The following is a 13760-nucleotide window of genomic DNA, read 5'->3' as shown; positions in this document are numbered from 1 at the left end:
TGTGAAATAGCTCCCATATAACAGCTTAAGATTGTCTCATATAAATTTTGCATTTGAATGTAGCTGAACAAGATGCATTTTTTTATCCTTAAATAATCCCAAGGAACAGTGCAACCCATGTTGATAAAATTGATAAAGGGTCCTTTATGGTTGAGAGAGACTGTAATTTCCTGATTGTTCTTCATGCCTCCCCTTGTGTTTTTCACTTTCTTACAGTTATGCTGCTCAAGATGTATTGTATCCCCAAAGACTGCTTCCAGTAGTGTGGATCAAAGTAGTACCTATGAACACCCAAGTACCCAGAGTCATTTCTGAAAAATTAAACATGCTATGTTTGCTTGCACGCTGATTGGGGCACTCTGGTTGCTGATAGCAATCAGTGTGAACTTCCCTACTGCTGATGTAATGATGATGAATGCTGTGACACTGCTATTTCAGACAGCTCTTCTCAGCGGATGCAAACCACTTGTTAATGAATTGAATACAACTATAGCAGCATCAAGTAAAACAGGGAAAGGTTTTACTTGTTTCTTTTTTAGTTATTTAATTCAACATGTTAAAAGATACTCCTCAAAAAATTAAAATAAAGCAAAGAAAGGCAGAAGGTTTAAGTTTGCAAGAAACATAAACCAGTCTTAACATGCAAGTTGAGAATTTTAAATGCTTACACTTCAGCACTTTGACCAAAGCAAGCAGTCTTGTTGAAGTCAGTGAACCTATTCCTGGCAATAAATGTCTGCATGATCTGGTCTTTCAAATTAATGTATGCAGTATAACTAAAATAATTTGAAAAGTAGTTCAGAGAAGAGAAGTGATACAGAGTGAAGATTTCTTGGAAAATTGAAATGTGTGTTCAGAAAGGATCAAGTTTCTTGTTCTTCCAAGCACAGGGCTGCTCCACAGGTTTTGGTTAGTTTGGACTGTGAGTAAATGAACAAAGAGAGGTGAGTTTTTTCCTCCCCAGTATATTAATATGATTATTTTTACTACTCTAAGGCACGGTTTTATAACCAACATACATAAGGACCAGAAATTACATAATATTAAGTTACTTGAAAGAATTTTTTTTGTTCGAAATGAGTTTCCAACATATTGTGATTTATTGACACTACTTTTAAAAGAGACAGTTTTCTTCATTTAGCTAGTTCATTCCAGTAGCATGTTCCTAAAATTCCTCCAGTATAATATGCTGTTGGGGAAGGTTTGCATTTATATTTTAAAAAGAGGAGACACACCTGCAGGCAGGTTACTGTATTGAGAGGGATTAGGTTTAAAATAGGGATCTGGAATTAATTGCGGACTGGGTTCAGGCTTCAGGGAAATTACAAAAGGTTCAAGCACGGTTGAATGGGAAAAAGTCACGAATGTTTGCTCTTGGGAAGGAATGTTTATCTTTCTATTTACCTATGGAAGTTCAGGCTTTTGCCCATATACTGTTATAGCGTTTTCTTGCCTATCATATGCACATGGAAATTCTGGATAGCCAATGAAACTAGCTTTCAGGTTTTTGAAAAAGTGGGACTCCTTGCTGTGAATAGATACAGATTGTCTCAGGCCTGGAGGCTGGAACAGGAAAGTCACTGACCCACACACTGAAGAGAGAGACACATGCACCCTAATATAAGCCACTTTGTATTTTAGTGTGGAGACGATGTCAGGCTGTCTGATTTTTAGAATGCTTTTTAAAAGGGATTAACAACCAGTAGAAAGAAATCTTTACATAACCTTGGACTTTTGGTTTTTTGGTTTTTTTTTTTTGTGTGTTGGGGTTTTTTTTGTTTGTTTTTTTTTGTTTTTTTTTTGTTTTATTTTGTTTTGTTTTGTTTTGTTTTGTTGGTGAACTGCTGCTCCCATATTTTGGAACAGTTTCTCAGAGAAAATAAAAATCAGTCAAATTTACGGAGAATTATTCTAGAAGATGTGTGTCTGTTTTGTGTTTTCATCTTAGTCTTAAGGTAGTCTTCAGGAAAAAAAAAAGATTTCTGGGGCACAATATTCTCTCCTGATGTCTGCTTCCCTGAGGGGTATGTCTGGCAAAACATAGCAAACTACATCCCTCTGATTATTAGTCCTGCCGTCTCTTCTGGCCTTCTGTGCCTTCCCAACCATGCACACACCGTTGATGCACCACTTGGGGTTTGCTGGATCTGCAGGAATTCTTGCAGGTGTCCGTGCCACGTGTGTGTGGGTTGGGAGCAGAGGAAGGAAGGCACAGGAGGAAAAGGCCTGCAGCACCAGGGCCATTGGATTGTGGTGGAGGGTGCAGAGCTGAGTAAGAAAGTTTACTCTAGTGGTGTTCCCTCTTTCATTCTGACATGAATAAAAGCAGCCTTCTGAATGTAAACTGAGTAGACAGGAACCAGAATAGATGAACCAAGAGCAGATGTTTATATTAGTTCTTGGCCAGTTCTGCAATTTTCTGTCCAAAAATTTAAGTGCTGCTTTAAGCCTCTGTTCTGTACTGCAGTCCACACCAGGTAGCATAAAACAGAGAAGCGATAGAGACTGATGAAGAATGTGGAATTCTGTCTGCTATTCTTTCTTCCAGTAAAGAAGATGACCCCAAAGAACCAGAAAAGTCTTACTGGCAGGCTGTTGGGGAAAGAAATAAAATACCCAAGAGAATGGATGATGTCAGATGACCCAAAGATCCTTTTTATGAGATTAAGGACATGGTAACTCCTTAAAGTACCTGCATTACCTTCCTTTTCTGAGAAGTGGTAGGATCAGTTTGTAATGGAGGTCCTGCCATGATGGAGAGCGGAAGGAGGTGGAGATAAGCGAGGAGGTGGGGATAAGTGAAGGCTCCTTGCACATACCTGCATAGACATCTGTGTGGCAGGAGGCAGTGGAACCACTTTAGATACCTGTCATCATTTTTGTGATCTCTTCCCAAATGTTTCATGCCACTCTGCTGGCCTTGTGGAGGCAGAGTATGTGGCTTCTTCATTTCTAGTTGAATAGGGTGTATAATTGCTTCCTTTCATGATTTTAAGTCAAAATCAACATGCTTGTGAACCAAGGACCAAACAAAAAGGGGGATGAGTTCTGCAGCTTTATCTTGCAAGTTTTCAAAGTCATACTTTTTGATGTAAATGAAGATGCCGCCTCAATAGCAGTCTTGGCCCCTAGAAGGCAACAGAAGAAAAATAACCACAACTGGAGATGTATAGCATTTTTGTTCCTTCAGAGATGCATAGAAAATAATTAATATGGAGAATGTTTAATAACTCAAAGGTGGTTAGTCAGAAGATAGGAGGGTAAATTGAGGGACTCACTCATGCGGTAGTTGGAAGCTGAGTAGAGGCAGGTTTTGGTGTTTATGTGGCCAGGGCTGTATAGAGAAAACAAACAAACATCTTTCTCTCAGTGTGGGGTGAACAGCTTGGCAGCAGTGTCAGCCTTCCCCCTTTCTACTAATGCAAAGACTGAAAGCTAGATATTCCAGCTAAATGACTAAACTGGGGATGCCCTTGCATGACGTGTGCAAAGGGAAAGAGGGAGAAGTCATATGAGAAATTTGGAAAGGTGCAGTTTACAAAGCTCATGTGAGATCTCTCTTCAAGGAGACTAGTGCATTGCTGGGTAGAAGTCAAGGCTGTTGCAAGCTGAGTATTGTTAGATCTCTCCTACTCTCTGCTTGAAGACACCTGACATTCCCCTTACTGTTCTGGTGGGAAGTTGTTTCACAGATCACAATAATATTTATAACACTTTCACAGGTAGATCTTGAGAACAGTCTTACAAGTCCTCTTCTGTGGCAGGCAGGCAGAGCTTTGTTATTCCTGTTTTTAGCAAGCAAGAAACTGAAGGGAAGAAAAATGCCTTGCGAAAGCTTAGTCAGTAGGTCAGTGGCAGAGAGTCTCTGATATCTAGCACAGTTCCTTGGCTGTACTGCCTGGCTAAATAATGATTCATTTAGTGATTGGGCTCTGCTTTGATCCCTACTGTATAACAATGAGGCTTTGGAGTGTTTTATTGTACTATTAAAAAGAACTCCTACTAAGAAGGTGGGAAGGGGAAGGTTTATTAGACAGCTGTGTTTGTGATGAATTGGCTTTGTAGCCTTTTTTTTTTTTTTGGTTTGGTGTTGTCTTTTTTTTTTTTTTTTTTGACTGTCAGAATTTGGGAAACAGGTTGCTAATATAATTACACTTCATTATACTTTGTGGCTTTTTGAAGCCTTTTGAAAATTTTATTTAAGTGCTCTTCTAGAAGAGTGTGACTTCCTCCCATTTTAGACCCATTTGACTACCAAGCAGTGTTGCCCAGAGCAGAAAACTAGTTATTATTTTTTTGTTGTTGTTGCATAGATTCATATTCAAACTACAGAAGTACCAAGTTATTTGATGTGTGCTGAATATTGATGATTTACATAAAGCTTACTTGGACAGACAGGTGTGCATGAAGTTAAGCTGCAGACTGGTTCTTAATGTTTGTGTCCTTCACAGCCAAAGATCCCTGCAGTCTTGAGGCCTGGTGTGCCTGCACTGCTGCACAAGCAGTGGTACCCTTTTGCAAGTTTTTGGGCTTCTCGTATTTCCATCAGGAATGCAAAATATCTGAGAAGAGGGAGAAATTATTTGTGGGGTAATAAATGAATGTATCACTGGAGATGACACTGAGAACATCCTGAAAAGGCAAAATAACCAGATACACACCTCTACAGAGCTTTCTATTTCCAGCGTTTTCATGCAAAAGAAAGTGATCTCATTATCTGCCACCAGCAATAATATTTGTCTTTCCCTGTGGTTTTCGGGTTGTTTTGCCAATACAATTTTGTTTGAGTTAGATTTCTGAACAAACAAAGAGAGATGTTTACATGAGTAACAAGGTGTGGAGATAGACAGGATAATTCCTGAGGCAGTCTGTCCTAACACCCTGAATGTTGAAATTTAAATATTTGGCTTCTAGAGTCAACATGACGGTCTTGTCTTGATTTTCTTGATTTTTTTTTTTCTTTTTTGCTTTGTTCCAAAGTGCTCTGGGCAGAAAAGAAAAATACTGTCCTTTTTTCCTTTTGGATCCATTAAAACCCCACATAATTGAAAAAAATTGGAACTACCTATCCTGTTTGAACAGCATAGTGATGCTGATTCTCTTTAAAGGCAAACATGCTAAAGTGTTGGTGATAGTATTTCTTTAAATTCCTCAGGAATTCATGCATGCTAACATGATTTGATGAGCTTACAGAACTGTGAACTGCTAATTCAGTTGTGCTCCAGGCTCTTCTTCAGGTGAGAGGGGTGAGAAAACTTGGGCTAAGCTTTCAAACAGTCTTTAGAGTTTATGACTCTTGTTTCATTCAGGTTTTAGTGCAAGGAGAGCTGAAGTAATGAGAAGTCATCATGGAGGCGCAGTCCCATAGCTCTGCCACAACTGAGAAGAAAAAAGTGGAGAATTCCATCGTGAAATGCTCCAGTCGAACAGATGTCAGTGAGAAAGCTGTTGCCTCCAGCACAACTTCCAATGGTGAGTAACAGCAGGGATTTACTAGCAGCCAAACCTACAGTAATTTTATGTTCTCTGCATTCCTTCTGAATTGAGCGTTTGCACCTGGATCAGTGTTTGTTCTACAGAAAGTCTAAAGAAAACCAAGGGAGGGAGGGGTGGTGGTGGTGGAAAGTGGTAGGATACAATAGGGCCTGTTTTGGCATCAGGCATAGTCTCTTTCTTCCAGATGTTCTAATTTGAGATGTAAATGTGCTAAGTTATTTATTATAGGAAGTTCCTGGTTTGGGCGTTTTGGAAATTATCTTGATTAGCCTGGCAGGGCCTGCAAGTGCTTTGCATTTGGCCATTGAAATCTCTTACACTAGTTAGGTAATTAGTTATTACTATAGAGACAGAAGTAGGTCTGTCAAAATTAATGGCAAAGGGCTTTTTTTTTTCTTTTCTTTCACAAATAAACTTCCTTCTCAGAAAAGGCTGTCCCACCTCCCCCAAGTCTCTTAATGCCCAGAACAAAACGTCAAGCTAAGTGTGTATCCTCTGGTGGATTAATTTCAAAGTTGTGAGTGTACAGCTTGTAGATTTGCAAAACTGCAGTAGTTTGCTTAATTCTCCCCAGAGAGTATATCTCAGTTGACAATTTTACATGTTCCCTGCCTCTCAGAAGAGTGTGAGCTAATCCCACCCCTAGACCTTTTCACTGTTTGGTGTAAGAGGGCTGAGCATATTGGTTCCTACTAATGCAAAACTCCTATTGCATTAGGAAAGAAAATTGCTTGAAATGGTGTGGGCAGACCTATGGGTTTTGGATAGTTGTGGAGTAACTGCTAAAACTGCTATTTTTTAATAAATTGGTGTAGTTATGGCGAAAAGTAGAAAATACCTTTCTGTATATTTTGTGGTCTTGGTGTATTGCTGGCAAAACATTTCGGTTCACACTTTCTGTTTCCATCATGCTCACTTACCTGGGCTTGTGGTCCAGGTCAGGTTCTTACTTTGATATCTTGAATAAAGATTTCTGCTTTCTCAAAGAAACAGGTTATGTCCCACTAGACTACAGGAGAAAATACATGAATCCTACAGCCATACTAGAGAGGAATGTCCATGGGCCAGTAAAAATTAGATGGCACATGTCCCAGTATCCTCCTTTGTGACTGGACTTCTGATTCAAAGCAGACTCAGCACCTGCTGACCTACTAGATGGAGTTGATCCCCATGAGAGTATGAAAACCCTTGAGCTGCAATGGAAAAGGTTGCATCAGTTTTCTAAGGCATATGAAATTAGATCCTCAGCTGGTGTAAGTCAGCACAGATTCGTTGCTGTCAATAGAATTACAGTGGTTCACATTAGCTGAAGAGGTCCCCATTGTATTTTTTTTAATCGATAATAGGATTTTCCACATTGCCCCACCTTTTCAAGCAGATGCACAGTTAAACACATATGCATATTCTTTGATGTGTCAGGGGTTTGTACTCAGACATTCATCTCTGACTGTTTGGGCTAGCTTGAGTGTTATTGGTAAACATTTAGATTTAGAAGGCTAAAATGAAAGCCTTCTAGATGTTTTTGCCTAATTCTGACACTGATCTACCGTGTTGTCAAGTAATTTTTGTTCTTTAATGGTAGTTTTAATTCTTAACTAAATGCTTCACCTGTGGGGAGTGTTACTGTGTAGCAGGGTCATCAAACTCCCAAGAGCTGGAAAGACTTCAAGTCTAATGAATGACTACAAAGTTGTGCCACTGGAATTATCTCCTACTAATGGAAGGAGATGCTAATGTAGTACACATCCTGGGGCCCAAAGCTTCCTTTTCTTAAGTCAATGACAGTTAACTTTGTTTTCAGTGGGTAAGTGTTGGCATTGTTAGTCATTGTATTTAAGGAAGTCACCAGGACCTCCAAGGTTTGGGTTTCTAATCTACCTTCATGCATAACAGAGACACGAAGTCTTTGCAGAGATGCAGAGCTGACCTTCAAAGGGATAAAAAATTCGATTCTTTCTTTGATATGAAAAATTTCCTCTTAGTCTAGAGACTTCGTGGAGCATGTACCAAAACAAATACTAGTACTAAAACTTTAGGAACTTAAATGTAAGTTTTACTCTTGCAGTGTTTTAGAAAGTTTTGCTCCTTGCCGATGTGATTGTCATGATAATGAATTTTGGTTACAGGGACAATTTGCATGAAAGCTGGAGCTTGCATCGCATTTGCATCTTTTGTTCTTTAATGCTGGAATGACTATTACTACAGGAACATCATCAGTTGCTATAAGACACCACTCCTACAAAACACACAGCTTTTATCCATTCAGTGCCTCTTTTTTTTTTGCAAAGGGCTGTGGTAATGTTAAAGTTTGTGATTTGCATTTGAATGCTCTATTAAACAAGGTAAGGTACCCTTAAAAATAACAAAAGGACAGAATGATCCCTGCTATTCTTCTCAGAAGACTGATGTCATTGCAGAGCAACATCTGCCTATCATACAAATGTAACCTCATAATCATGTCGAATATCAGTGCTTCTATCCTTCTGGACAACTCATGAATTAACAAAGTTTGCAGGGTAAAGTTTTATTGATACCTGTCTGAGGTGGGATGTACAGACACGTATTTTCTCAGTATCTCTGCTGTCTTCTGAAGGACTCAGAACTTGGATCATAAACAGATGGAAAGCTGCTAGTTATAGCTTTTATGCAAAGTATACAGTCGTGAGGAAACAAAGAAAATGCCAATTTTTCAGCAGCTCCCAGAAATAAGTGACACACCCAGGGGCAGGATCTATGTTAATATGGCTAATGAGAGTGGAAAACTTTTAAATCATATGTTGTGCAGACTGTTTGTTGAAGAGTCTGGTGTAAACCTAGATGCAAAGGAAAGAAAGTGGGAAAGGTGACCTGGAAGGTCACCTGAACAATGCAGTAGAAGTTCTGAGGCTCAGACTAAGGGTGCCCTTTGGAAGGTAGCAGCTGCTCTGTAGTCTCCAGCACTGAGCAGGCATGGGTCACAGTTTACAAGTTAGCCACTTCTGCTGAGTTCCTGTCATTACTTAATGCCATAAAGATTTCTGCTGCACTCACCTGACGGCAAGCTCTGTATTGCCAAGGTGCTTGCAATGTGTTAGATATGGACCTGCCAGCATTTCCATTATAAACACCTAAATTTCAGGATTTATAACTAAGCCATTAAAATTTGTGCCAGGACAATACATGTACTGGAGCAAATTAAAACTTCTTTTAAAATACATGTGATCAAAAATTTAAAAAAAAATATCATAATTTGTAATGACTACAATGTAAAAGGAAATGTAATAAGAAAAATCTTTGGTGCACATTAATTCCCAGTGGAACCACTCTTGCTTTGTTTTAAATTATTTTTGCAAGCTTTTGGTTTTTTTCTTCTTTGTGTTTCATTTTGTGTGTCTCAAACAAGCTGTGTGCAGTTTACTAGGATTGTTCCTTTTCATCCTTTGTTTGACTTCTATATTTACTGCTAGACTAATATCCAGGGGGACAAAAACTGCTAAAGAAAACTGCTAATGGAGATGTTAATTCGCAAAAGGCTGTGTGAATAAAAAAGTTTGTGCTAGCGCATAAAGTAAGCTTAGTTTTGTGTTTGGTGGGATTTGATAATCTCAGGCTGATCTGCTTTGGCAAGGTAATAACAGCAACAAATAAATCATGTTTATGTCATGGCTGTGCCACTCATATTACAGTGGAGTAGAGGCCAGTGCCCTGGACCACCTGGCTAATGGGGCTGTGTTGTTGGGTCTTGTCTTCTCATTGGCACATTTGTGCCACTTCTCTGGAAACAAAGCACTCTCTCCCTTACCGTGTCAGAGCATGGATTTAGGTCGTTCTGAAGGTTGCTCCATGCACACTCAGGTTTCTATCAAGTTGTGCAAAGAATGGCTTTCTTAAGGGTGGTATCCCTTGATAAACTCATTGCCATTAGTTCTGTGCTCCCATCGGAGAGCCTTTGTCTGGTGCTGCAGTTCACAAAACCTGCCTTGCTAGACCTCTGGTGGATCATACGGTACCTCCTGTGATTTCAAGTAATTCCGGGGTTAGAAAGAAATCATCAGGTGAATTCTGGAAATGTTGCAGGAGTCTGCCCAGTGCCTTGTCTTGGTGCATTGTGATGAATGCCTGTGTGAAGGCTTGCTCTCGACTGCTCCTCCTCCGTGCTGCTCCTTGGCCCCTGTGCCTCGCAGCCTGACGGACGAGCTGTCTGAGACCACGGCACGCCAAGTCCATATGTCAGGCTGAGTGCTGCAGTGCTGGAGCAGAAAACTGCTTGCTGCCATGCCCTGCCTGTGCAGCTGTGCTGCTTGCACTGGTGCAGTGCCCTCCTGCTGCCCCGGCATCAGGAGTTGCCTACCTTCCCGAGCATTGCAGTAAAGTTGTGAACTCCAGTCTGGTGAACTTAAGTAAATGACTTGCTTTAGCCATGGGACTAGTTCTGTTTGCCCGAATAATGTGGGTATTTGCATGCTTTCAATTAGGCAGTGGCTTTAATGCTTTACCAGGCTGGCTGCTTTGACTCTGTGTTCTGTTTTGCAGGTGAATTGGATTTATTCTTAGGGTGCTTCCTTAAAGACATTGTTTAAAAAAACCATACTGACTTCACATAGCCCTCAGACCAATGCCACTTGTTTTTTTTCACTTAATTTGTACCATTGATATAATGTTTTTTTTTTGGCCTTTCAGAAAAGAGAGGGAATTTCTGTAAGGACTGAAGTGATACTTTACAAGGCAAGACTGCACTTCCTAGCATTACTTGGAGAACATTAGGAAATTGTGATGCTGTATTCAAACCTGATTTATTTACTGTATGGCTTGTGAATTTGGTGGGTGACTTGAATGCTTTCCTCTTTTGGACATTTTGGTTCAAAACTGATGTTTTTAATGTTTCATTAAAACAATGTAGTTATTGTGTAGGAGCTCTTTCAGTGTCTGACAACCAAGCACTTATTTTCAGTTTGATATGTTTTGTCTAGTTTTTGACCCATGAGCTTGTTCCAGTGTAATCTGATATTTCTTATTAACCTATTACTCTGCCCTAAAAAAAAGCTAATTATAAACATATGTAGGTTGTGGACTTGACTACCTTTATCAGAATCAGATAGTTATTGAGAACATACTTTAAAGTGATAGAAAGCAGAAATTATTATCTTAATGATGATGTAACTTAAAACCAAGCTTGATAGATGAATAAATGAAAGGAAGTTTATGTGTCCACTTTGATTCTTTTAGAAGAAGAGCCGGCTTCATCTAGGTCTCTTTTTTTTCTCCTTCTTCCTAGTACTTTCAGGGTTGATTGAAGGAAGTATTCAGCAACCCCTTAAGAATCACATTTCCTGCTTAAACTTTCAGTTGGTTGCTTGTCCTGCTGCTTGCTTTCAAGCCTCACCATAAAATAGGTGTTAATCATAATACCCATTCTTGGCCCCCTTGTTGGAATCATGTGCTCTGGGTCCTGTTGAGAGGTCAGGGTTCAAAAGAGGTTGTTAGTTATCAAGAAACATTGCCTGTACTATTTTAGTGACTTGTAAATTGAGCCCTGAATTGATTATATGAGACCTGATTCTACAAAGTCATCAAGAGATGCCATCGTCTTCCCCTGAAATCAAAGGGGATGGAGGGGCCCTCTTCACTTTCATTTTCAAGGAGGAAACAACATCCTGTAGTTTTAGATGCTGGAAATGATAACTTCAGTCTACATATTTTTCTGACAAATTTCTTTTTCAGCAAGACAAATACTGCAAGTAATCCCTATCTACAGGTGGTGTAGAGCAGCATGAAAGTTAGGGTAGTCTGGCCACATATGGTAGTCCAGAAAAAATAAGGGCAAAGGCCTGAACTTGTAAGAATTTTTTGTAGTCTTCTGTTCTAATATTTGTGGCCAGGTTGTAAGAGGGTAAATGTAAAAGAAGGCACTTTTCCTAGGGGAGAATAGGCTACCCTGATGCTTGGAAGTATTAGAAATGAAAGTATTGGAGGTTGTAATTAAATGGGGACTGCATGTCTTGGTGTATTGTAATGTGGTGTGAGTAGCTGATTAAATACATGTTCTTTTGGAGTAATGCACCCATGGTCCTTTATGCTTACTAATAAAATTTCAGTCATCAAGTTATGGCTTATTGTAGACTGTAATAACTCATTCTGCCTGATACTATTTTCTAGTGTTGTTCCTCAGTGAGCCAGCTGTACATGTACCCCACTGTAAACCCAGTGATCTGCAAGTGCAATACAGTATTGCTTCATTAATTCTGCTGAGATTTCCCTCGTTTCCCCCCCCCCTTCTTTCCCCTCCCTGCAGTGGTTAATAGCATAAGGGATATTAAATGTCAATCCTCCTGTATTCCTTTGCAAGTTCCAGAAAGAGATGATTGAATGGCTTATCCCTGCAATCACTGTAATCAGTAAGTAATGACTTAGCATCCTGCTGGATAACATGAGGTGGAATCAAGAGAAAACATTAGTTAGCAGCAGAAACTTGCCACCTGTTCAAGGTGGAGGTTAAATTTAGGAAATTTGACACTGGGGAGTTTTTTTTCCTGAAAAGCAACAACAAAAAAAGACTCAACCCTAAAACACCGAAGCAGCCATATTAAAATTGTACCTGGGTTTTGACAGAGAAGTAATAATAATAAAAAGGCTTTAAACTGTGTCTCTGCAGTGTGGTGGTGGTACCATGTTCTGTATCTTGTGCTTTGCAGGAGTCTAGTGTCAGTCAGAATTCAAAAAATTCAGCCATTACATCCCATAGTACTGGTGAGGAGGAAGCAACCAAGTGGTTTGATTTTTAGAAAAAAAAAGGCTGGTGGCAGCTGAAACTTCAGTAATACTGTTAGCCTTCCAAAAAAGGCTAACTCACTGCCATCAAGTGCAGGTCTCAGGGGAAGATACCCTAAAAGTAAAGACCTTGCACTGCTGTGCCAGCCTGTGTCACCAAAGTGGGGAGGCTGTATGGCAACAGCACTGCTCCTCCAAGTGATGGCATCTTCCTCCCAGTGCTGGAAATGGGTGTCAACAAACAAATGGGTGCCAGGCTGCTTGGAAGGATTGAAAGGGGCACTTTAAGGCAAAAAACTTCTGGATCCTGGGTCCCAAAAAAGAGAAGTGAAGGAGCTATGCAGAGCAGATGATCTTCTTAAAGAAAATAAAAAAGAATTTTTAAAAATCCTTCTAATTGACTTAAAGCTAGGCAACCTTTGTGGCGGGCACTGTATTTGTTTTTATGATCTGAACTGTGTAAATTAAGGCAGTTGAAGTTATTAAATTACTTAACAGGTTTCCAAATGGCATTCATCTTTTCTAGTTGTTTTCTATTTCATATCTGTCTTCAGTTAAAAGGAAATATTCAGGAATCAGTGTTGCATTTGATTATATTCCTGCTCTGTATGTTTCTATTTACTTCCTCCCCTTTATTTTTTTCTTCTTTTGTATAAGAATCAAAACTTCGGCTTCTGCTTACATAGAAATTATTACTAAATACATATTCCAATAAGTGGGAGAAATGAGCTAAGGGTATAGTCTGTGATTATGTAAAAAGGTGCCATATTAAAACTACATTTTCTGTATTCTTTCCAAGCCATATTTCATTATTTTGGGGTGAGAGTGGAAGGGGAGAGGGAGATGCATTCTTTTGACATCCCAACTAAAAGGGAATGAGATGGATTTTTAGTGCTGTGTTATTATCTTATTTCCCATTTGATGTATACTGCAAATGGTCACAATTTAATTTGCAGATTCTATTTTTGCTCATAAGGCTGGCAAGTCAGAAAAAAGATTTGCTTGTAAATGTGATCTGGACCTACTGATGAATGCATACTTCAAGTTGCAGAGGCACTTTGAAAACGAGAAGCATACAGGAAATACTGGGTTTTCTGCAGATGATTTGAAAATTTGGCTTATAGGACGTTAAGTGTCAGATTATCAAAAAGCAGGCCCTCATCTTGTGCCTTCCATCAACTGGAGTCTTGCTATACAGGAGCACATTCTTTGCACATGCCAGCCACTTAAAATATGCTGTTTTCCATTCATTTAGTACGACTTTTCATGCATGTTCCACATGCAGCCAAGTGGAAACTTAAGTCCCACAAATGCAATAGCTTGAAAATGCACACAGATGTCCCAAACTAAGGGGATTTTTTTTTGTTCTGTTAAATAGAACAGGTTTATACTGATGCAGTTTTTCCTAAGATGGGATGATAAATTGCTGAAACTGAAGTTACAATTGTAAACCATGAGTTCTCTCTGTGCCCCTGTCCTGTGCTTGCTTTTCTCATCTTTTCCAGTGCAGGGGTTCA

The 13760-nt window shown here is 39.5% G+C and overlaps 1 protein-coding gene across 3 annotated transcripts in view; it reads left to right on the top strand.

Moving 5' to 3' along the window:
* GLI3 (GLI family zinc finger 3) overlaps nt 1–13760 on the top strand; it is a 204706-nt gene that overhangs the window by 9402 nt on the left and 181544 nt on the right. For all 3 annotated transcript variants that reach the window (XM_050971489.1, XM_050971487.1, XM_030230543.2), the window contains exon 2: nt 5310–5472. In XM_050971489.1, coding sequence (XP_050827446.1) covers nt 5349–5472 — 124 coding nt within the window. In that variant the 5' untranslated portion in view covers nt 5310–5348. The remainder of the gene's footprint in view (nt 1–5309; nt 5473–13760) is intronic.

This window comes from Serinus canaria, chromosome 2 (assembly GCF_022539315.1).
Source record: "Serinus canaria isolate serCan28SL12 chromosome 2, serCan2020, whole genome shotgun sequence".
NCBI classification, from domain to species: domain Eukaryota; kingdom Metazoa; phylum Chordata; class Aves; order Passeriformes; family Fringillidae; genus Serinus; species Serinus canaria.
This window is presented reverse-complemented; position numbering and strand designations above follow the sequence as displayed.